The sequence below is a fragment of the Zymoseptoria tritici genome, chromosome 2 (assembly GCF_000219625.1).
Source record: "Zymoseptoria tritici IPO323 chromosome 2, whole genome shotgun sequence".
NCBI classification, from domain to species: Eukaryota; Fungi; Ascomycota; class Dothideomycetes; order Mycosphaerellales; family Mycosphaerellaceae; genus Zymoseptoria; species Zymoseptoria tritici.
The window spans coordinates 176081-198329 of NC_018217.1; the positions used below are offsets into that span (position 1 = coordinate 176081).

At 54.2% G+C, this 22249-nt stretch overlaps 5 protein-coding genes across 5 annotated transcripts; 4 read left to right on the forward strand and 1 right to left on the reverse strand.

Moving 5' to 3' along the window:
- Positions 1-2424: 2424 nt before the first annotated feature.
- Positions 2425-4297, reverse strand: MYCGRDRAFT_90345 (uncharacterized protein; the record flags this gene model as incomplete). The annotated part of the gene is made up of 3 exons (XM_003855763.1): positions 2425-2525; positions 2643-3761; positions 3817-4297. 3 exons carry the CDS (start codon positions 4295-4297, stop codon positions 2425-2427), a joined length of 1701 nt encoding a protein of 566 aa, XP_003855811.1.
- Positions 4298-8180: 3883 nt separating this feature from the next.
- MYCGRDRAFT_90346 (uncharacterized protein) lies at positions 8181-8948 on the forward strand (the record flags this gene model as incomplete). Its single annotated transcript, XM_003854659.1, has 3 exons — positions 8181-8501; positions 8570-8756; positions 8938-8948. The coding sequence occupies 3 exons, from the start codon at positions 8181-8183 to the stop codon at positions 8946-8948; spliced, it is 519 nt and encodes a 172-aa protein (XP_003854707.1).
- A 2070-nt stretch (positions 8949-11018) lies between these two features.
- MYCGRDRAFT_84372 (uncharacterized protein) lies at positions 11019-12200 on the forward strand (the record flags this gene model as incomplete). The annotated part of the gene is made up of 1 exon (XM_003854660.1): positions 11019-12200. The coding sequence occupies one exon, from the start codon at positions 11019-11021 to the stop codon at positions 12198-12200; it is 1182 nt and encodes a 393-aa protein (XP_003854708.1).
- A 4663-nt stretch (positions 12201-16863) lies between these two features.
- MYCGRDRAFT_103011 (uncharacterized protein) lies at positions 16864-18833 on the forward strand (the record flags this gene model as incomplete). The annotated part of the gene is made up of 3 exons (XM_003854661.1): positions 16864-17866; positions 18009-18053; positions 18107-18833. 3 exons carry the CDS (start codon positions 17052-17054, stop codon positions 18135-18137), a joined length of 891 nt encoding a protein of 296 aa, XP_003854709.1.
- Positions 18834-19265: 432 nt separating this feature from the next.
- On the forward strand, positions 19266-20886 carry MYCGRDRAFT_107817 (uncharacterized protein; the record flags this gene model as incomplete). The annotated part of the gene is made up of 2 exons (XM_003854662.1): positions 19266-19315; positions 19369-20886. 2 exons carry the CDS (start codon positions 19286-19288, stop codon positions 20884-20886), a joined length of 1548 nt encoding a protein of 515 aa, XP_003854710.1.
- Positions 20887-22249: the final 1363 nt, after the last annotated feature.

Below are 22249 nucleotides of genomic sequence, written 5' to 3' on the forward strand. Positions count from 1 at the left end.
GACACCCTGATCGATTGAAGTCCTGGGCAGGAGCGGCAAGGGCCATGACGGTGAAGGGAGGAGTGAAGAAGACGGAAGCCTTCAAGTCGGAATCTGGTCGAGTCCGAAGAGTTGTAAAACTGTTGTAAGTCAGTAGTTACGTCGCGAAGTAAGCAGTCATAGCTTCAGGCGGCACTTTGGACAGGTAGGAGATCGTGCTCGTTGGGCAAGCGAGCATGTCCTCGCAACGACGGCGTGACAATGAAACCCCATCAGGACAGGGAGATCTGACGACCAACTCGATCATCGTAAATCTCACGGCACGCTTCTGGTCGGAACATGGGAAGCGGAGGTCATGCAGCTGGACCGGAGTAGAGGCGCGAACAGTTTATTCCGGTGGAAAGAAGCGAACCAACGATCAATGAAACCAAAACGAATGGTCTTCCTCCAATCTCCTCTTATCCTTGCAGAACTTTCCGATGTCCTCCGTCTGCACCTCGGCCAATCCTCCTCGCTGTTGCCAGCTCCCGTCCTTCCATCAAAAAATATGTGTAATCCTGCTCGAGCCTCTTTGCCGTTGTTGAAGTTGCCAGTAGATGTCGCCGTGGTCGATGATGCGTCCTCAGATCCGCGCAGGCTTAATTACAAGCATACGCACGTGTTGAACTTGGCGGAACTAAGCGCGGCAGAGGTCAGTACGGTAATGCCTTCGGATCAGCAGCTACAGACTTACTAGTTGTAGGATCCCCAGTGGCAGTTTCTGCGACAAGTCACGTCTGTCCAAGCCTGTGGTTGGATGATATCAGAACAAATGCTCCACGCAGGATAGTCCACTTCGAGAGCCAAAGGCGTACCGTGACGGTTGGGGTCATCGCAAGGATGACGGTGGCAACGATGGCGAAGACCTTCATCGTGGATGTTTGTTCGAAGATGGTTGAATGATTGGTCGGACGTTGCGATCGAAGCTAAGAGGAGCGCAAAGGTCAGCGATGGGAAGAGCAAGAGTTGAGAAGAGCAGAGGTGAGAGGAGCAAGACATGGCAGGCAAGATGTAGCAAGGACAAGAAATCAATGAGGGAGACTCACTGCTATCCGAATGGTCTTTCAGTGAAGTCTGATCGTGGAGCGATGGAGACTGTGACGGACTGTCTTGGAGGAAGATTGGGAGGAGGAGGCTCTTATTATTGCTGGTAATGGGAGGCCATTATCACATGACACGCTACGAGTAGAACTAAGGTAGTCATCCATGTACGGTATGCCGCATGCGGGATACGAGGGTATGGGCTGCAACTAGTCGGATCGCCAGGTCCAGGGTCCATCCACCCATGAACGCACGCTGAGCATATCATCTCACGGCGTGAGAGACCGCATCGAAGGAGTGCCTTGAACACTTTCCTCGTTCGAAAGAACAGAACTTTTCATCTCTGATTGGCCGGCCAGTGCGCGTTACGACACCTTGGGCAGAAGATCGGTTGTCTTTCACGATGTCCGAAGTGCGCACGGATTGTCAGACAGAGTTCCCTTCATCCAACATCCTGGCGTGTTGGTGGTGTTTGCCAGCAGGGAAGTGCTTTCCGTGATTTGAAAAATCCCCGTGTACTCCCGAGTCCCCTGTCTGGTCTACCTCCATGTCCCTGCTGTGATTGACAACGGATCACCTCACCTGAGTGATCGCCTGAGCTCGCCTCATTCCCCGCCCCCGGGGCATGACCAGACCCGGAACTGCCCACTTCCTGATCACCGAGTCATGAACGTCAGCGCGAGTGAGACCACGCGTTCACATGCGTTATCATGTGTGCCGTGTCGATCGGGATCCTGTCCATCTGCTGACTGGCGGTGCACGGGAGGATTCGGCAGATGCGTTGATGCTCAGCCCTGATCCAGAGACGTGCCAGATAGTCTACTGCGTCAGCCGGGAGCAAATGGGCTACCGGTCCCTCGAGCAAGGTGGGAGTGGATGCAAGATTGTCTTGACGGCCACAGTTTCGGTTTTTGACGCGGTAGTACGTCCGGATGAACCTCATTCATTCAGCCATTCGACCGACGAATGTACGTGTATCTCTGTTCCATGAAACATCGGCACAAGGCCGGTCTTTGCCAGATTGGGAGACTTGATCGAGGCACCCTTCAATCGATCAATCACAAGTCCATCTGCCTACTACTCCTCGCTCCTGTTCCGTGGCAGTATCCTCTTTGAACGGATCTGCTTCACATCGCATTCTCCGGCGTGATACCCCATGAACCATCGTCCAGTCGATCGCCTCGTTTTTTCTCTTCAGGGGTATCTGGATGAAGCCACAAGCAGAACCATGTTTCCGAAGCCCGAACAAGCCGAACAGATCATCGGCCTAGCGGAGTCGACACGATACTTCTTCGAGGGCAACGAGCACGTCGGTCAGGAGTCGAGACCGTCTGCGTCGGGTCGCATCCCAACGATTCTAACAATTTATCTCATTCGCTGGCGTTGCCAGTGCCATAGCTCAGGGGCCGGTCGTGTCGAATTCGGCATGCAGTAGAAGGAGTAGTACCTTGCGAGATCGGCCGCATCTGCAAGAAAATCAGCCCAAGCACCTTCAAAAAACATCTTGAAGACGTCCGAGGCTTTTAGAAAAATTAGAAGCAAGCCTGTCGAAGAGGAAACAATCTACAAGATCGGAAATTCACCTTGTTCATCCTCGAACTCCAGCTCGATGCCTCCTCTAGTCGTTCGTTCAGTCCACTCGTCCGGCAATACGCCGCTCTCTACATCCACAAATCCAACCACGCCGCCATCGTCTCTCCTCCCGCAGCCCAATCCAACCCTCCGTCGGAGCCTCTCGATCCAATTCCCACCATCTACAGGATCGATGAACTTGGTCCAAAGCGGCACATCCCTCCTCGGTCCTCTCAGCGGCGTCGCCTCAAGTCGCATGACTCCCGACGGAAGGTCCCGCAACAATCGGAGACATTGAAACGTTTCCGTGCGGTTGCGATCCATCGGCGCGCGAACAAACGTAGCATCAAACAGCACCTCTTCTCCTTCCTCTGCAGCTTCCATCCTCACGTTCGCGGTAGCACTACCGTGGAACCCCCGTCGTGCCGATTCCAACGCTCTGCCATCCCGCAACTCGTCCGACAGAGACGTCCCAACCGACTCCGGCGTCCCATTAAGGCGGCTCTGCGCTTTCATCGCCACGAAGGCACTGTAAAAAAGCACCATCCTCTCATGCGAGTGGAAATTGAGCGTCGCCCAGACTTCATACCTCGCCTCACCTTCCCTCCCCCTCTCGTCCACCCAGGGATCAAAATGGCAGAAATGGAGCAGACTTCCCCGGCGGATGAGTTTGAGGTTCGTAAGGGATTCGTGGGCGGATGTAGAGGGTTGGTGCGTGAGGTGAGGGGTTTCGACGAGAATCTGGGCATGGTGGTCGTGGTGGCGGTGGTGGAGGGTTGCGGTCAGGGAGTGTTGGTCGAAGGAGAATGTTAAGGTGGGATGGAAGGCGTGGCGGCGGAGATGGGAGATTGCGGAGGGATTGTGGGCGGCGTACAGCTGGGAAGGAGAGGCTGATTGATGGGTCGGGTGGTAGGGCGTTTGAGGGAAAGGGGTTGTCAGCAGAGGGGTTGTCCAGTGATGCGGTGGTGGAGGAGAGTGCGATGGTGGGTATAGTATGGGCGGTGAAGGAGATGGAGCGCGATGAGCTGGCTGAGAGTAGGACGAAGAAGACACTGAGGTGTTCGTCTCGGAGAGGATGTGCGGGTGAACCAGTCGAGGCGGATGAGCTGGCGGCCCTGCGTTGGGTAACGCTGAACAGATCATCAGCAGCCGTCTCCATCAGACATATTCCTGAACGACACATACCCTCGCCGCTCCACCTTTGCATCACGACAAGCCTATTCACGCTCCCTCTCAACCTTTCCACCGGACTACCCTCCCTGCCCTCTACAATCGCCACCAAACTCTCGAACCACATCCTCAAACCTCCTAATCTCTCGCCCAATCCCCACCCCTCGACAACCTCCCACTCCCTCTCCGCATCCTCCCAACAGACCCTCACTTCCACGCTCCCCGACCTGCGAAACATATCATGTACATCATCTAGCGTCGCCTGCAGCGCTCGTCGTCCTTGATCGAGATCGGTTTCGACTCGCCAGAATGACGGACCATAGGTGTGGGAATTGGCGAGGGTGGAGATTCTTTGCAAGACGGAACTGAGGGCATAGAGGTCGCTGAGGAGAGATGCGATGAGGCGGGAAGGAATGTGGGGACGGAAGACTTCGAGCCCGGAGGCGGCGGTTTCGCAGCGGGTGGCTAGAGAGGGGAGGGAGAGGAAGGGAGGCATTACAGGGAGTTTGGTTTGTTTGGATGTGACCTGGTCATCTTTCAGAGAACTGCTTCCACAGCTGCATTCATGCTTCGCCTCTTGCGGTGGAGTTCTGGACGAGGCGAGGAGGCAAGAGAGGAGGGGTCAATGGAGCAAGCAATGCAGCGCTGTGGTCAGGCCTTCGACTTGTGGTTCGCATCACTTTCGTACAAGACAATGTCGGTTGAACACTCGGATATCATCGGAGGAGAGGAGAGGTGAGGTGCATGAGGAGGATGCACGAAAGCGGGGCCCGAAAGATAGTTCACCGGTTTGCATTTTCCTGTTCTTCTTTTCCGCCTCCTGCAACAAGCTCTGCCTGACGACGAGGTCGATGATGTTGAACGAAGATCAATGTCACTTTCAATTTTGCTTGCAGAGCGTGAGCGCCATGTACGGAACCAACCCTCGGGAGAAAGATGGGAGACGATAACGCCGCGACATGGCAAAGAATTCTCCACCGCACCATACCATGGACTGGAAGACGAAGTGAGAAGCAAACAACAAGAGATGGCTAGCTCTACCGCTCGACTTCGAAACGTCTCGGCGATGCTCACCATAATTTCCTCTGCATTGCGCTTGCACGGGCAGAGCGTCCAGATTCCCATCCTTTGCCTTGAGTTCGAGATATCACCATCACAATTCCACACCACGGCTGACCAGCTTCTGAGGGATCGAAGGTGGCGGTGTCGAAGCTGACGAGGAACGGGGTGGATAAAGCACTCGTCGGTGCGATGGTCGGTGAGGCTACTGCCGGTACAGCGGATGGCGAACTTGACGCTGGCGTAGCGGTGATGGGCACTGGTGTAAAGATGGCATCAAACAGCGGTGACTTCGATGACAGCACCTCCTGTAAAATGAGCTGTTGCTCCAGCGTCATGAATCAAGAGCTCAGCGATTCGAGCTGAGACTGCCATGTGGTGCGACCGACTGGTGAGGCACGAGAACGATGACGATTTGGCGTTGGTGCCGGCGAAACGATGGCGGACGACTAAGCAGTCTCCGAAGGTGTTGATGCCGGAGAGGTTGCTGCTAGCTCTCGTGAAAGCGCACGCCAGTTGTTGTTGGGGCATTGCCTGTGAAAGCTGCTGTGGCTATGCTGGCGACAGCGAAAGCCGATGTTCAGCTGTATGCATCGATCCTTCTCGGGGCGCAGACCTAAGCTCTCTTGCTCCAGTTCTCGAGGTGTCATGCTAAGGTGTTGTCACCAAGCGATTCTGATGGAGATTCTAAGCTGGGCTCTACCGCTGGTGGACGGTGGAAGCGTGCGGTGTCTATCGAGCCATGCGAGACGGTGTCGCTCCGAGGAAGGTGGTGCTGCCGATGAGGGCGGTGAGAGCGGTGATCGCGTCAACCTGTCGTATACGAGTTGCAGCAACAACAATAACAAAAGCGAGTCGAAGAGAACAAATCGATACGAGGCACTCAATGCTGTTCCGTGCCCCATGCCATACTTCCTTCCTTGGCCGACGTGCACAGGATCCAGAAGAACAAGAATGCCTCAAGAAGAAAAGTGGTCATATCCATCTCGCTTCCCTCCTCTCTTCCTCCTGTTCCACCACCGCGGGCACCGCCACTGTCTCGAAACACCAGACCCAGATCAAAAGCCACATGAATCTTCCCATTCCCACCACGCATCCAGTAAGCTTGTCTCACCCTCCATCACTGTCCGATGCCGTCCAGAGGGCGATATCCAGAGGACGATGTGAGGGCGATGTACAGAGGGCGATGTGAGGGCGATGTCCAGACGGCAGTAGCCTACTGGCACACGATGGAGTTTTTGCTGTTGCTTGTGGCGAGTGAGTACAAGGATAGCTCACGAGAGAGTGCGTTGAGATGTATACTTACTATTGACAGGTGTATTTGACGGTGAAGCAATCCCTTGCAGGTTTGCCGTGCGGTTGATCACAGTGATATGGAGTGCAGGGATCGTTGATTTTCTTGCCGGCGCACTGCCCGTCGAAGGCCACCACTGCGGTGGCCGTAGCGAGGGCGAGGGCGAAGAAAGTGGTGAATTGCATGTTTGTTGTTGCGAGTAAGGAACCTGTATCGCGAGGGATTGTGGGTGGGGTTGAATGTGCGAGATGGTACAACGACAAAGATGTTGCAAGTTTGGAGTGTTTGCTTGCTGGAGTGAAGATGGCTTGAGTTGTTGGAAGAAGAAGAGAGAAAGATGAGAGGTAGGAGATGCTGCTCATATACACGACCGACTGCTACTTCGTCTACCTACAGCGCGTGGACGGAGTAAGGTAGCCAACGCCCCATCCAATATGGCTCGCACTGACCGTCTCCACTTTTTTGACGCCTATGATGCATCATCATGCGAACACGTCGGAGTTGTTAGTAGTATCTGATCCCGGCCTGACCTGATTTCCCAACTACCAGGAAGTTGCGGACCCTAGAGACCATTCAGATGTGTGCTCACACCGAAGATCACATCCGAGAGACAGGGGAGAAGGCTAGACCAGGAAGCGTTCGGGATTTCCAAATTGCCAATAATCTTGCCTGCCCACGGACACCTCCAGGACTCTGGGATGAGCAACCCTCCTGCCGCCCTCAATCTTCTCAAAAAGACAAAAGCCTATGCGCTCACTTCCAAAGCACCATCTCGGCTTCGGCTCAGGTCTACGGCCGACACCTGCTGCGTCTGCGAGTTCAATCAGTGCACCGCCAGGTAGCCGACACCGTGATTGACACATGACACCGTGTGTGACCGCATGGTCTGACCGGGCTGAGGTTCATGGCTCCATTGACAGGAGGTGGAGTGATGCGTCCGCAGGCATGCCCTGAAGGCCGCAAACGAGGTGACCTTCCAGATGCGCTGATCCGCTGCAAATCACAGCGAAGAAGAGTGTGGCCAGACAATCGAAGCACCGGGACAGCGCTCGGGGTTGCCCAAATTGCCAGGCTGATAAACGCGACCGCCTGTACTCATGCTTGTTGAGGTTCTCTGCAAGGAAGCACTGACAGCACTCGCTCGAAAGCGTTAGGACTGTCTGGGTCAAAGAACTACAGCGTCGACTCGATCTGCGCCCGAGTATACGTCGAGAGACTGAGCAGTGCAAATTAGGAGACGATGCTATGGTCATCACACTATTGCGGGAATAAGTGGCATCGCTAGCGTGGCTTCACATCCCCGTGCACTTCTCTGGACCACCACATAGAATAGGCGCAGACCGTCTCCAGGTACAGGAAGCATTACGTCAACATGGGAGTGCAAGAGCTCGAGCATGCGACTGCAGTTCCACCTCGTACAGGTATTTCGATCTTCGTCGAACCACGCTAAACGATAGGACAGTGCAAAGGGTATGTCGACGTGGTCACATCGCAGCAAGGATTATGCTTGACCGTCTGCCCGGCTCAGCATCGCATCACTGTGGGATACGTGTCCGCACAGCAGTGTGTCTTAACTCTCCTCGTGTGCGGTATCCCCGCGCTTGCTGCCGGGATTTCCAGTACTGCCCTTTTCAGTCAGCTCTTTGTCACCCCGGATACTTGCATTAGCTCGGATACATCGGGCTATTACGAGGTGGATGGCAGTTTCGTGACCTGTCTAGGGGCTGGAAATGAAAAGGAGAGTTGATGCTTGCATTGAGGATGTGACCTGGTCAGTAGTTACCTGGACGGAGAGCATGGTGCAGGTCCCGGACATTACCGTACAGGCAAATCCGGAAAGGTCACGGTCCACGGAAGCAATTCCTGCAAATGGCACTCAGAAGTGCCGGTGGGTCGACAAGAGCTCATTTCGGGCAGAGCAATACATGAAGTGGGCAGGCGACACATCTGATGGACTCGATCGTCCACATTCGTCTCCATCAGTTTCATCATCTTTGTCGTCTTCACCTTCATTAATCAATTCATCATGCATTTCTCACACGCCATTCTCCTCATGGCTTCTGCCCTTCCAGCTGTGGTACTCGCCGACACCATACAGGGAGGACTGTCGCTCGGTGTGGAGAACGATAAGCGCAGCGTCTCGCCATTGCTGCGCAGAGACGACACTCCACCTGTGGCTTGCACACCTCCGGACGATACTACATGCATCCCAAAGGGCGTTGTTCCTTACACGCCCTACACCTGCAACATTCCGCTCACGAACGATCCTGCGAACATCGCACTTGATGCGGTCCGCCGTAACGGGTACCCTCATTGTAACGCCGACAAAGCTGTTTGCACATGCTCTGTAAGTCCGAGACCCGGCTCCCCGGCCGGATTCTTCTTTCAGGACTACCTTTGCTGACTAGTGTGCAGGTACACGGCTCGTCGCATGACATTCTCGTCGAGGTCTGGAGAGAAATCATCTCACGCCAAGATCCCTCCCTTCACATCGTCGACGTTTGTGAACATGGCACGATGTCTTACGATGGCGCCCCATACCTCCAAATTGATTACAACGTCGATTTCTCGATTTCTGCGATTTTGGTATTTTCGTCGATAGGTAGATCTCCAGACCGTTTGCTAAGGCCTATATATCTGCTTCGATCGAGAGCGGCGTCCTATATTCCTCCTAAGATAAACTTCCTGTTTAGGATTATAGAGAATGTTTCCTACTATCGCCGTCGTCGTCGGTAGAATCGCTCGGAAATATTATAGTATAGACTACGTATATTCTATACTAGGCTTTCGATGAGAGACAGCAGTATAAATTATACCTAGGCGATACTATAAGATACGCGTACTCGGCGACGACAGTAACGATAAAAGTCTTGCTTCTGCGTAAAAGGATCCGTTCGCAGGGGATTTTAGAAGGCGACGCACAGTCAGAACTATTCACTACTGCCTTAGAACCGACGTCTCGTATACCAAACGTCGCAAATCGGCGTTGTAATTAATCTGGAGATATAGTACACCATCTTACTGCGACTGGGCAGGCCCGAAATCTCCGGACTTCTCGGGCACCGATGTCACGAATTACAACGCGGTCTGGAAATGCAAGAACGGACAATACGTGGGCGACTATCATCCCACTTCGCCTCCCTCCTGAAGCAGCAATCCGATACCACACCAAGAACAATGACTCAAGGAGGCGAATCTCAATCATTGGAGCATGGTCGGTAGAGCAAACGCGGTGAAGCATGGTCAGGCGATGTCATATCTTCAATTCTGTTGCGGTGGTTTGGTTGGAGCATGAGGCAAAATGCAGCGTTCGATGATGCGCTCTGCATTTCTTTTCTTCTGCTGGCGTACAATGTCGATTCTCTCAGCGCATTCGACCTCGGACTGCCCGACGCTCAGGATGGCAGTCACGAATCGACAAATTCTGGAGGTTGATGCTCTCCCTCCTCCTTTTGGTGGCAGGCGGCAAGACCGGATTGGAGGAAAACTTCGTTGGAGACATTGCCGAATGGCGGTGGCGGTACGGTGGTCACGGAGCTTGCTTGCTTTCAAACCCCCGGTCTTCATGGTGGTGGAACTTGTAGTGCGGTCGCTGCTGTATTCAGTCAATTCGCGCCACTGTGCTCGTCAACTTGACGTGATGTCTTGTGGTCTCATATAACAACGACACCCTGTTCGAGGCGCATATGCTAAAGTTCCTTGAAGGTCAACACAGGCCGGTCGAGGAAGTCATGGTGTCTTGCCCATAATCTCGAACGCTTCGATATGTCTGCCTAAAATCTTGTCCGACACCCTGTGCTTTCAGTCTCTACCTGCCTCTGTCCTCGACGGTCCCGTAGTCTGGTTGCTGAAATGCAATGATTGAGTTCCTCTCCTCTCGCAACTGCTGATTCTCCTCCTTCAACGCTTGCTTGGCTACGCTTTCCCGCTTTCGCCATAGCAGCACATACGTCAGGATCATTAGGTATCCTAGTCCGCCAACAATGGCCAGAGAGACTGTCGAAAGACTATATGGCGGTACTGGAACGACTGTTCTCAAGCATTGCCATGTCAACCACCATCGTGAACGTGCACATCGGTAACAGGACGATACTCACGGTCTTGGTAAACTGTACACACACTAGGCAATATCTTCCCTCCGTTCAGATTCCGAAGACAGATCTCGAACTGGTTCGATGAGGGCGTGGAGTCGACTTCGCAGTATTGTGTGCAGTTGTCCAGTATCCGCACAGGCCGATCTGGCGTGCAGCACGATGAGATCTGCAGGACCGCAGGTTGGATCGATGTCGCGCAGATCAGACCGCTCATACCAGAGACATCCAGCCCAGAGAGGTCGGGCCGCGAGGGACATTTTGTGGAGTTTGACGAGGAATGCGTTGCTGAGGCCGTGGTGTGTAAGCTTAGTATGCGGGCAGCGGCCATATTGTGACGGATGTGTTGCTGATCATGCAGACCGAGATGAGATTGTGTGAGTAGAGCCAGACCGGATGGGCGAGCCGTAGATTTTGTGATGCTATATCGTCTTGCTGCGGCGATATGCCCAGCCTTGTCGATGCATCCACGGACAAGGTACGGGCTTGGCGGTGGGATCGGTGGTTGGAGGTCGCTCTTCTCTTTTGTTGTAGAAGAACAGGAAGAATGATGTGATATGCTGAGCAGGTCGTATCAGAGATCTAGCCACGCTTGTCGTCCGATTAAGGTATGTTTCTAGCGTGGTTCAGAAGTGAATGAGTCGTCCTTTCCCGACCGGAGCCGTCTCCGCTTTCCTCCGCTCGATGCTGTCATCGTGCAGAAGAGCTCCACCTTCAAACAATTCATGCCGACTACACTCCTCTCCTCTATTTCATTCACAGTCCCTACCATCATGGCGTCCTCCTGGAATCTCCTCACTGCCACTCCCCGTACTCTCCTCCGCTCCGCCCCCAAAGTCCTGCCAAGCAGCCGGCGCTCCATCTCCGCCTACGGCTACGAACAAGCCAAATGCCTCATCCTGCCGAACACTGGCGAGCCAAAGGACGTCCTCCGCCTACATTCCCACTCGATCTCGCCTCCGACCGGCAATCTCGTAACTCTCCAACTCCTCGCCTCGCCGATCAATCCCGCGGACATCAATCAAATCCAAGGCGTCTATCCTACACCTCCGACATGGACTACCTCCCTCGGAACACCGGACAAGATCGCTGTTGGCGGCAATGAGGGCGTAGCGAAGGTCATCGCAAAAGGTGGGAATGTCAAAGGCGTCCAGAAGGGAGACTGGGTGATCTTCAAGAAACAAGGCTTCGGCACCTGGAGAACACACGCGCAGACGGATGTTTCCAATGTCACAGTGGTGAAGAACACAGACGGGCTGAAGCCGGAACAAGTTGGGACAGTGAGCGTCAATCCGTGCACGGCGTGGAGAATGCTGAAGGACTTTGGCACGGTCAAGGAGGGAGAATGGTTCGTGCAGAATGGTGCGAACTCTGGTGTCGGTAGGGCGGCGATTCAGTTGGGAAAGTTGTGGGGAATGAGGAGTATCAATGTTGTGAGGAAGAGGGAGACGGGACATGAAGAGCTGGTGAAGGAGCTGGAAGGACTTGGAGCGGATGTGGTTGTCACCGAGGAGGAGTTGAACGGCAAGGAGTTCAAAGATAGAGTCAAGGAATTGACGAATGGAGGGAGAGAGCCGGTAAGACTTGGGCTGAACTGCGTGGGAGGAAAGCTGGTCAATTCAATGGCGAAGCTCCTTGCGCCGGGAAGTGCGATGGTCACCTACGGAGCCATGTCGAAACAGCCGGTCACACTACCAATGGGATTGCTCATCTTCAAGGACATTCAGTTCAAGGGCTTCTGGGTCAGCCGATGGAGCGATGCCAATCCGGAAGAGAAGATGAAGTGCGTGGAGGAGGTTATGGACCTGACAAAGAAGGGGCGCTTCAAGGATGTGCCGATGCAGACGGTCAAATGGGATAGAGGAACAAAGCAAGAGGAGCTGGTCGATGCGGTACAAGGAACGCTGGATGGATACAGGAGCGGCAAAGGTATCTTTGTCTTTGGAGAGACATGAGAGTGGATGTGTCGCTCTGTCTGGCTGAGAGCTGGTACAGGGTTATCCAACACAACACACAGAGCAATGAAACAGATGATCGACTCCTCCGGTTTTCGCCAATTGAAAGCGCCATTGCACCATTTCGGCCACCGTCTATGCTCTTGATACGGCGAATACAGACCCTCCCGCGACCATGGTCTCGTGCCATGAAACCCTCTGCGAATGAAAGCTCCGAGAAAGAAAATACTCTTAAGACGACTTCGAGTTGGGTGGTCCATCAGTCGAGCAGTATCGTCTCCCGTCGGAATCGACTCTAGCACGACCTCGGCCCTGGACCTTCTGGAAAAGAGATAGGTTAGCGGAATTAAAGCAGATGCAGTCACTCATCCAAGACCTACCCCACAGCCCTCGGTGTCGCTGTCCTTCTCCGGCTGTACCACCGCGTGTCTCCGCGCTAGTGGAGCCGCCGCCTTGTATGCTGCGTTCCATGGCGTGGGTGGTTTCTTCGAGTTGGGTGGACCGTCAGTCGAGCAGTATTGTTTTCCGTTGGGACCGAATCTAACACGACCTCGGCCCTAGGCCTGGGGACCATGACATGAGTTAGTGGAACGACAGCAGATGCACTCAGTTTCCAAAATCTACCCCGATGCAATCGTCAGCAGTCTTCTGAGGCTGCTTTGTCATATCTCTCTGTGCCAAAGGAGCTATCACCTCGTGTGCTGTGTCTTAGACGGGCCGAACAAATATCGAAGATGAATCTCATCGATTTGAGATTGGATTATCGAAGATGACACGACGGTGAGCACACTGCAATTCGCGGCAGTCCTTCGCGGACTACTATCCGCATTCCTCATCGGCTCGCCGACACCTTCGCTTCTGCAGATACGGGCGTACCTTTGTGAAATCCAACAAGAACGGCTGAACATTGCCCTGCCCTCTTCAGGAATATCATGTTAGGTGACGCCCAGTACATCAAACCCTCGCTGTCAGATGCAAAGCACATCACGACAGCACAACCCTTCCTGCGGTGCTTCATCAAGCGATCGCAACACAACCTACTCCTGCGACGCTACCTCCAATCAAGCTCAATCCCTCACGGTTTCGGCAAGCTCACCACCGGACACGGAAAGTCAACATCGCCGTTCACCGTCTGCGAGCATGGGTCAGTACGACAATTTGGCTCCATCGCGTGGCTCTCATCTCCCAACACTCACACCACCGCAGTCTGGACCGCCGCAAGACTGGTGTGTTCTTCAGTAAAGGTCTCATCAAGATCAGTTCTCAGGATCGACTTACACATTGCAATGTGTCCCCCTCTGATGAGACTGGAGCGACATGTAGATGTGTTCCTTGTTGCGCATGGTGTACGTGTACATGCTGGTCTGCCAGAGCACCGGCGAAGACTATGGCGAAGAGCGTGATGATGGGTCTCATTGCCAGAGTTCCTGGATGAGCGCCAACGTGTCTTGATAGGATGATCTTTGGAAGTGAGATCGCGATTGATACGCGTGGTCTTCGCCAGCTGGACGAAACTGCGGTGCTTTGAAAGGGTGATTGTGCCTCCGACGGCTGGACGAGGTTCAAAAGGAGAGTTCGAACTTCGAACGCACTTCGCCGTGCGTATGATGAGGTGGCAGCCGTGCTGAAGGCTGCCCCTCTTCCCCAACATGGGTCAGATGGCATTGGTTTCCCCGGGAAATGAAGTGCTTCCCTGATCCCAGTTCATGGTTCGATCCGCTAGCCCTACGGCATGCCTTAATCCTACCTGGGTCAAACATCGGTGCTGGAAGACTAGAGCATTTTAGCAACGCTGTCAGGACAGCATGCAGCGAGGTAACAGCACAAGCTCCGGAGGGGTTGCTGGCAAATGCCTTTGCGACAAAATCGGCTAAGGGCAGACGTACTTAGCTCGGCCGCAGAGTCATTATTAGCTGTTCAAATGCGCTATACTATTCCTGCTGCTGTCGTGTCCGAATCCGTGCTGTTATGGCCGCTACAGCGAGTGTAGCGGCCATGACAGCAGATTCTGATTTTCGTCCATTTTCGGCCACTCTTGGCAGGCGCTTGACCATCTTCGGCCGCTGTATGCTCGCTGTATGATGTCCTGACAGCGTTGCTAAAATGCTCTACTGGCCGTTGGGAAGGACATCGCAGGGAATGCACGACAGGCTACAGCATTTGGTCTCTGGCTTCATGTACGCCACACTACCTGATGCACACTCGCTCGCGATGATGCTCTGGAGATTTCTTTTACAAAATTGCGCCACTCGTACAGGTGGAGACCCATTCCTGACACTTCACGATAGGTGTGAGGATCGGATTGAGCATAACGTTGACGCTTCGTGTACGCCCGTATCGAGAAGCTCGACTCACAAGATCGATCGAGAAATCATGGCGTCTTGAACACTCCTAGTGGTTGGCGTCGAATCGACGTAAGCGGCGTCGGATCGAGCATGGTCTGTGAATGCCTGTTCGCAGATAAGTAGAACTAATAATGGAAGCTTAGCCCTTTCCTTGACCTTACAACCAGACGTGACGACTCCGCTGTGCCGACATGCTGCGCACTGTCCATTCAGCCTTGCGATCTGCAGTGGCACAGGAATCATCGATCGGTTTGGTCTGCAGACTCTGCACCCGGTCGTTCAAGCGGCCGACAAGGGTATAACAGCGTGTTCATGGTGCCGCGTCAGCTATCGTTTCGCCATCATTACCGCAGTTGGCCGAAATTGAAGTCTGCCGATCGCACAGCTCCAACAAGGAATGTGAAGTCAGCGACGATTCCGCGGAGCAAGCAGCATCGTTGACGAGCCGTATTGGACCGGCAAAGGAGCCCGCTCGTCTCTCTCGGAGGTAATTCTCATCCGCGGTCGGTCCATGTGGCCGACTGGCCGAAGCCCAAGTGCTGACATTCGAGAGTCTGGACGGGAGTGGCTGCTTTGCCAGTCCAATCCGCTTGCAGCCGGCCATGAACCGGAGTTGCAACATCATACCGTTCAATCTGCTGGCTGAACTCTGATCTGTGCCAGACCGAGATGGCCTTGCCTTTGGTATATGAGAGATCACACGGAGCAGGAAGAGAGTATAGCTCTTGTCGAATGATCGCAGGCAGACGATTCCAGACCAACAATCTCACGCCGCGGATACCCTCTTCCCTTTGCGGCCCGAGGACTTGTGCGGTGACACGCCGTCAACGTCCCCCCTAAGGAAGCCTAGCAGCGGACTGCGGGTCTTCAAATCCTGCTCCCTTGCCATCCCGATCCAGCATATACAGCAGATAAACGCATCAGATTGGTCGCCATTTGCAGATAATTAGGGCCGGACTGGTCCAGTTCTTGGTTATCATGACAATGAACTCGCAGCAACGGCTACCACTTCGATGCGCTCACACGCGGTCCTTGAAATTGCCGTGCTTCCTGTCCTGCTTCAAGACAATACTCCGGGACATCCTGATTGTCTCTAAGCCGATTATACAAATCTCCAGGCCGGCCGAACAAATCTTCACCTCTCCTCATGCGGTCTATCGTCACAGCGGTATCTTGGTAGTACTCTGTACTCAAGCCTGATGTGGGAAGCCATTCATCTTCTCCTACATTTCCTGTACAGTAGCGAAGCAGCTCGAATAGTGCTATCCAGCATGATGCAGATGTGCTCGATTCCACTACCTTCTGAACGCGGCAACGAGAGACAATCCCTGGCCGGCAGTCCTGCGCGGAGATTATACGGCGAGTGTTACCATAGCTCCACGATAAATCTTGGCATCCGGATGAGTCCATTGCGCTTCGCGATGCCGCCACTGAAAAGCTTAGTAGTGGAACTCCTTGTGCAATTGGAGCCGTGCATCAAAGTCGCAGTGTCGTAGCACCAGCATCGTCTCTGGCCGTAGTACCTCATCCAGTCCGCTCGAGACCAACGTATCGCCGTACGAGCAATCCGCCGGTACACCCATCAGGCTATTGACGACTTCGTGCAGTAGACTGCTGGTCCTCAAGTGCCTGCTCCCTCACCACCCCGATCTAGATGAAGCCGGATTCTGAACACTCCTGAGACCATCCATCATGACGGCAGCATCTCGATGGTATTCCGTGTCCCAACCCTGATGGGGGGAGTGATTCATCTTAGCCTGCATCTCTTCCACTGTGACGAAACAGCTCGAGCAATGCCAAGCGGTAGATGATAAGTCCAGTATGCGATGCTTGTGGCAGTGCGACTACGCTGGTGAAGTAGTTGAAGAGGATGAGTGAGGTCCCGTGAGGTGAAGGGAAGTTTTCTTTCAACGGTCGTTACGGCACGGCACCTTGACGATGTGGACCCTTGGAAGCCTGAGGCTGCACATTTGCTGTTGCCCCGCTCGCCGAGAGCTACCGTATGACGCTAAAAACGAAACAACTTGAATGGACCTAATCTCGGAGTCGAAATGGATTAAAACACCGGACCTGAACATCAATTTGTTGATGGTCTACGGCATTATAGCACACTAATCACGGCCTTCCTCTACCTTATAGCTATTCCCGGCGATACTGCAAGCCAAGCAGTCATGATACCGCTGAATCCTGATCCTTGTCCGGCAGCTCAGCTTGGTGGAGGCGCGTCAGGAAGGCGCGTGCACCTTGCCGCCTGCCTGGGCACAGGTATATATTGAGCTGCTGCCCTCGCCTCCCTCTTCCTCCCGTCACCGCTACATTCAACATCCAAACCCTTGATTGGGCTTCCACATTGTAGCGGGCGATCGAAGAGGCATATCCGATACCTCCACCTCCACCTTCAACCCTCCACACTCATTTCCCGACTCACTCCACCCATCTTTCGTTTGAGACCGACACGCGCGTCGCATCGAGACCGATCGCATCGCCCGGTTCATCCAACCTCACCATGTTCAAGCGATCGTTCATCACCCCGAAGGATCGAGCGGGCAAGGCGAGGAAGATCTCCAAGCGGTCGTTCCGCGACGACGCCAAGCAGAGACTGCGCGAGCAGCTGAACAACACCGCCAGTCCGGAGACATCGCCCTCTCTGGGCGGATGTTCGCCGAAATTGAACTCTGCGATTGTCACCATAGCGGTCGGCAGGGATCAGCGCTTGTTCGCCGCGCACGAGGATGTGCTCGCGAGATCGCCTTGGTTCGCCGAGGCGTGTCGCGCGCAGTTCTTCGAGTCTGCCACCCAGCGCCGCATCTCACTCCCCGACGAAGAGCCGGAGATCTTTTCTGCTGTCCTCGAGTTCCTGTACAAGGGCGACTACTACCCGCGTTTGATGCACGACAGAAAGCGCAACACGTGGTCGCTCGAGGACGCTGCTCAAGATCTGACAACCACACCAATCTCCACGTCCCCTCGCGTGGAATCTCAAGCCAAAAAGACCGGTAGCTCCAACGAGTCGGCATCCGTCTTTCACCATGGCGTGAACGATTTTATCCTCCGCGATACTGTCGTCTACTGCACCGCTCTGAAGCTGCAACTCCCCGAACTACAACGTCTTGCTCTTCGTAAGCAGGGTCTGCAGTCCGGGATTGATGTGGCCACCATTCTGCGCAGTGCACGATTTGCTTATGCAAACACGCCACCCAGCGACTCTCGCCTGAGAGCGCACTACCTTGCTTTGATCATTCGCAGCCGCAAGACCTTTAAGCGTAGCGGTACCATGCAGATGGAAATGGAGAAGGGCGACACGCAGATGTTCTTTGACTTGTGAGTGACTTGATGGTAGTCTGAGTGATCCTGCTAGAACTGCACTGTACGACTTGCACCTCAGTAGCTTGGAATGTGCAGTTTGCGCGGGAGAGCGGAGATGTATTTGATATCGAGAGCTCAGGCTGACCACACTTCGCAGGTTCGTTGCAATGTGCAACCACATCGACGACGTCGTAGAGTTCGGGTAAGTCGCACGATATCATCATTGACCAGCCGTCTGACATTCTAAACCTCCAGCTCCGGCCGAACCCCCGATCTTGCCAAGTGATTGTCCATCTTGCGAATGAATCAAAGCAAACCTATCCCTCAACTCTCTCCAAAGCATTGCACACGGATCGAATCTCACCTCCCATCGCCACGAGCCCAAATTGTCCGCTCGACGACTCGCCACTTTTTTCAAAATTGCTCGGAAATTTCCTTCTTGCATTCGCAGTACGGTTTTCCGGGAACAACGACGGAAAACCTGGCGCTTCTTAGGACAACTTTGGAGCCTGGCTTTGACGGGGGCTCTGTCCTTCTGTTGCATGCCTTTTACAGAGAATGGGAAAAGAAAAACAACAAAAACATCCGCTCTGCTCGCTCGATCAACTCTGGTCCATCACGTCCGCACGCCGCTCCGCACAGGATCTGGTTTCGGATGGATGGGCCAGAGCTGATCGCCACTGCCTTGACGGCAAAATCTCCTTTCCTTGTCTTGTGTGTGTTGCCGCTTTGATTTTTGATTCTTCTTTTCAGCTTTTACCAGCCTGTCGCTTTCCTTTCGCTGCACGCTTGCCTGATCAGTGAAGGGCACTCTTGCGAGCTGTCATGTCCACTGGATTGGACATGTGCTGCGTAAGAGTGTTTGGCGCAGGGACTGCGGTTTGTCAAATTGGCCTGACGCTTGGGATCTTGCGGGACGTGGGGTGTGAATGATTATGAGGTGGTGTATGTAATTGGGTTAAATTGGAACTTGTCGGCCAAATACTGTTGTGAGGCCTCATGCGTATTGGTGACTCGCGAGGACGTGTGCTCTCTGTACAATCTCCGCGACGTACATGTGACCTTCCCGGATTGTCTTCGCAGTACTTGCACCTCAAGAGTACGCCGATCTGAGGCCAGGTCAGTCTGAGGTATATGAGGTTGTCCAGCGGACTTGTCCTCGAGACCCCGGGAAACGCATGGTCCCATGCTCTTCGCGAATCATGGAAATCGACAGCGTCTGTGCTACGGATTACATTGAAATCGAGCGATCGCACCAAGTTCAGTCTTCAATGAAACGAAGACGAACAGCAGCGATTTCTCCATTCTGATCGCAAACCGGGTGAACCTCGGCGATCGACGGCCCGCTCTGGTCAGACCACATGCCGCATCGACAGCTCTCACTGGATTGTGCAAGGGCAAGCTGCTACAAGTCCTTTGTTGCATAAATGATAAATGGCCGACTCTTCCTCACTGGAGGGCAGCGTACGTTGGAGCAATCTCTAACCAGCACGTGCTAACGCTGACATTCCTTCCAGGTCTTCGAGAAGCTGCGGAAACCGATCGAGCCATCAATCCTCGAAGATCGCGAAAAGAACCTCAGCCAACGCATCCATGCCTTCAACCTCAAGGCCGAGCAGCGACAAAATGAGCTCCTCTCAATCAACTCCACCGCTCCCGTGACAATCTCCTCCATCCGCGTGCTGCACGCCACCCACACGCGGCACGGCTTCCTCGAACGAATCTTCAACCCAGTCCTCTCGCACAATCGCCAGAATGCCGAGTACTACACCCTCCGCGAGGCGCTGAGCGAAATCTCCGGCGCCGTCGACCGACTGAACCGGCTGGACATCTTCCAGCAGCCCATTTCCACCTACATCGACCGCGCCGAACCGACCGATCCCAGCACATCACCCACCGACCACGCCGTGTACATCACCGCCAAAGAACGAGGCCGATATACCATCAAGACTGGCACCGAAGCCGGCAGCTCAGAAGGGAGTGCATACCTGAATGTCGTACTGCGGAATTTATTCGGAGGTGGAGAAAGGCTGAACGGAAATGCCAGTCTGGGTACAAGAACACGGAATGCATACAGTGCGACGTTTGATACTCCCATACTATCCAATCCGGATCTGAGACTGGAAATCGGAGCGCTGAAGTCGAGCACCATCAAGCCGTTCGCGTCGCATGAGGAGGTGCTACGGGGAGGTCAGGGTCGATTCTTATGGCAGACTTCTCCTACCAGCCGGCACGACTTTGCGTACAGTGGATTTTGGCGGCAGGTGACGGGTCTGGCGGAGACTGCTTCCCCGACTGTTCGTGCCGACGCGGGAGACAGCTTCAAGTCAAGTTTGTCTCATACATGGACACGGGACTCGAGAGATGTTCCGATGCTGCCTTCTAGGGGTTACCTGTTGAAGAGTGTTACCGAGGTCGCCGGGTTTGGGCCCCTCCAAGGAGATGTCGCTTTCGCCAAGCTCGAGCTTGAGTCGCAAGCCGCTGTCCCAGTCCCAATCCCCGGAGTAGAGGGCGACAGCGGCGTCTCGTTCACCGCTGGCCTTCGAGGTGGAATCCTCTGCCCGCTGACCCTCCAAGGACAGGCCACACCCAAGCCCAGCCGTCTCAATGATCGCTTCCAACTAGGAGGACCAACCGACGTCCGTGGCTTTCGTCTGGCCGGACTGGGTCCACGAGATGGTCAAGACGCGGTAGGCGGCGACGTCTACGCCGCAGGCGGTGCGTCAATCCTATTCCCGCTTCCACGGGTGGGCAGAGAAACACCCCTCCGATTGCAGGCATTCATCAACGGTGGTCGTCTACTAGCGCTGCGAGATGCGAGGCAAGGCGATGGGAAGGGCGATGTTGGCAGAAGCGTGTCACAAACTTTGAGTGACCTTACTGGCAGTCTTCCCAGTGCTGCGGCGGGTTTCGGGTTGGTGTATGCGCATCCGGCCGCGAGGGTGGAGGTTAATTTCAGTTTGCCGCTGGTTATACGGAAGGGAGAGGAGGGGAGGAAGGGGTTGAGTTTTGGGATTGGGTTGAGCTTTCTCTGAGGAGGATGACCTGCGCTTGTGAGGGGTTGTGTTGCACGATGACATGACAGCCATGTGGTGGGCCGTTCCTGAAGTATGTATAAAACGCTCGCCCGCTGACATTCACGTCCACTAAAAGATAATGCTCTCGTCCGCCCTACCCATCGCTCCCGCCCAAGCCATCGTCACCGTTACTGACCTCAACCTTCTTCATCATCACTACCACGTGCGCCGCATACCTCAAACGTCTCCGCGACTTCGCTCTTCGAACCCTACAAGCAAGTAACATACTAGGTACCAACGAGCTGAAGCATTGAAAGCTGATGCAAAAGTGGTACGACATCAACATAATGGGTATAACCTAGCAAAAACAAAAACACCCCCAACCCTCAAGCAAAATACCTCAACGCCTCCTCAAAATTCGCATCCACCTTCTCCAACGCCGCCTCACCCTCCCCCCTCTCCTCCTCCGGACTCTTCGCCAACAGCGCCTTCCCCAACGTCCCCGTCTGCGCCCTCAAATCCCCCATATCCCCCGTCACCGTCCCCACCAAACTCGACTTGACAAACACCTCCTTCTTGCCCTTCATAGCACCCATACAAGCCCGAATACTCGGCTCCAAAACCTCATTAATAAACGCAATGACCGCTCTCGAGTCCTCGACAGATTGGACCTCCATGGCATTGGCGTCGGCGACGGCGTTTTTGATTTCGATTCCTAGCGCGGCTTCTTGGGAGGAGATGGGGGATGCGGCGAGGAGACCGCCTGAGTAGGCGGTGACGATTTGAGTGAGTTTTTGGACGGAGGCGTTGATTGTTGTGAGGTTTGAGAGGGGGGTTTGGGCGGTGCGGGTGGTGATGGCGTTTTTGGCGGAGGCGGCGAGTTGGGCGAATTTGCTGAGGCGGAGCATGGTGGGTGGTTGGATGGGTAGTGGGGAGGGTTGTGGTGTTGTGATGTTGTCGTATTGTAGGGTTGTTGTGGGTATTGAGGTGTTGTGGTGTTGTAACTTGCTGTGGTGCTATAGAGAAGGGTGGAATCCGGATTGAAGTTGGAGATACGCCATATATATACCTTATTTCGTTGAAGAGGCTGCCTAGCCCTCATCCCTGCCACTGCCCATCTCCGAGGTCAAAAAAATGAAGTCCAGACTACGCCCACGGCCAATTCCGTACGATAGCAAAAAGAAGGAGGTCGTGAACCTTGAAGTGTGGGGGATTTAAGCTTACTTTTACACTTTTCTTGGAGCCTGGTGCGAACAAGCGAACGAGCCAATCGGATACTAGGAGATATTTTTAGCTGGATGCAACAGGGTCTTGTGGTCGGTGCCGGTTCAAGCGACCGCACGGTGGTCTGTATATCGGCGACAACGCCATTAATTAAACC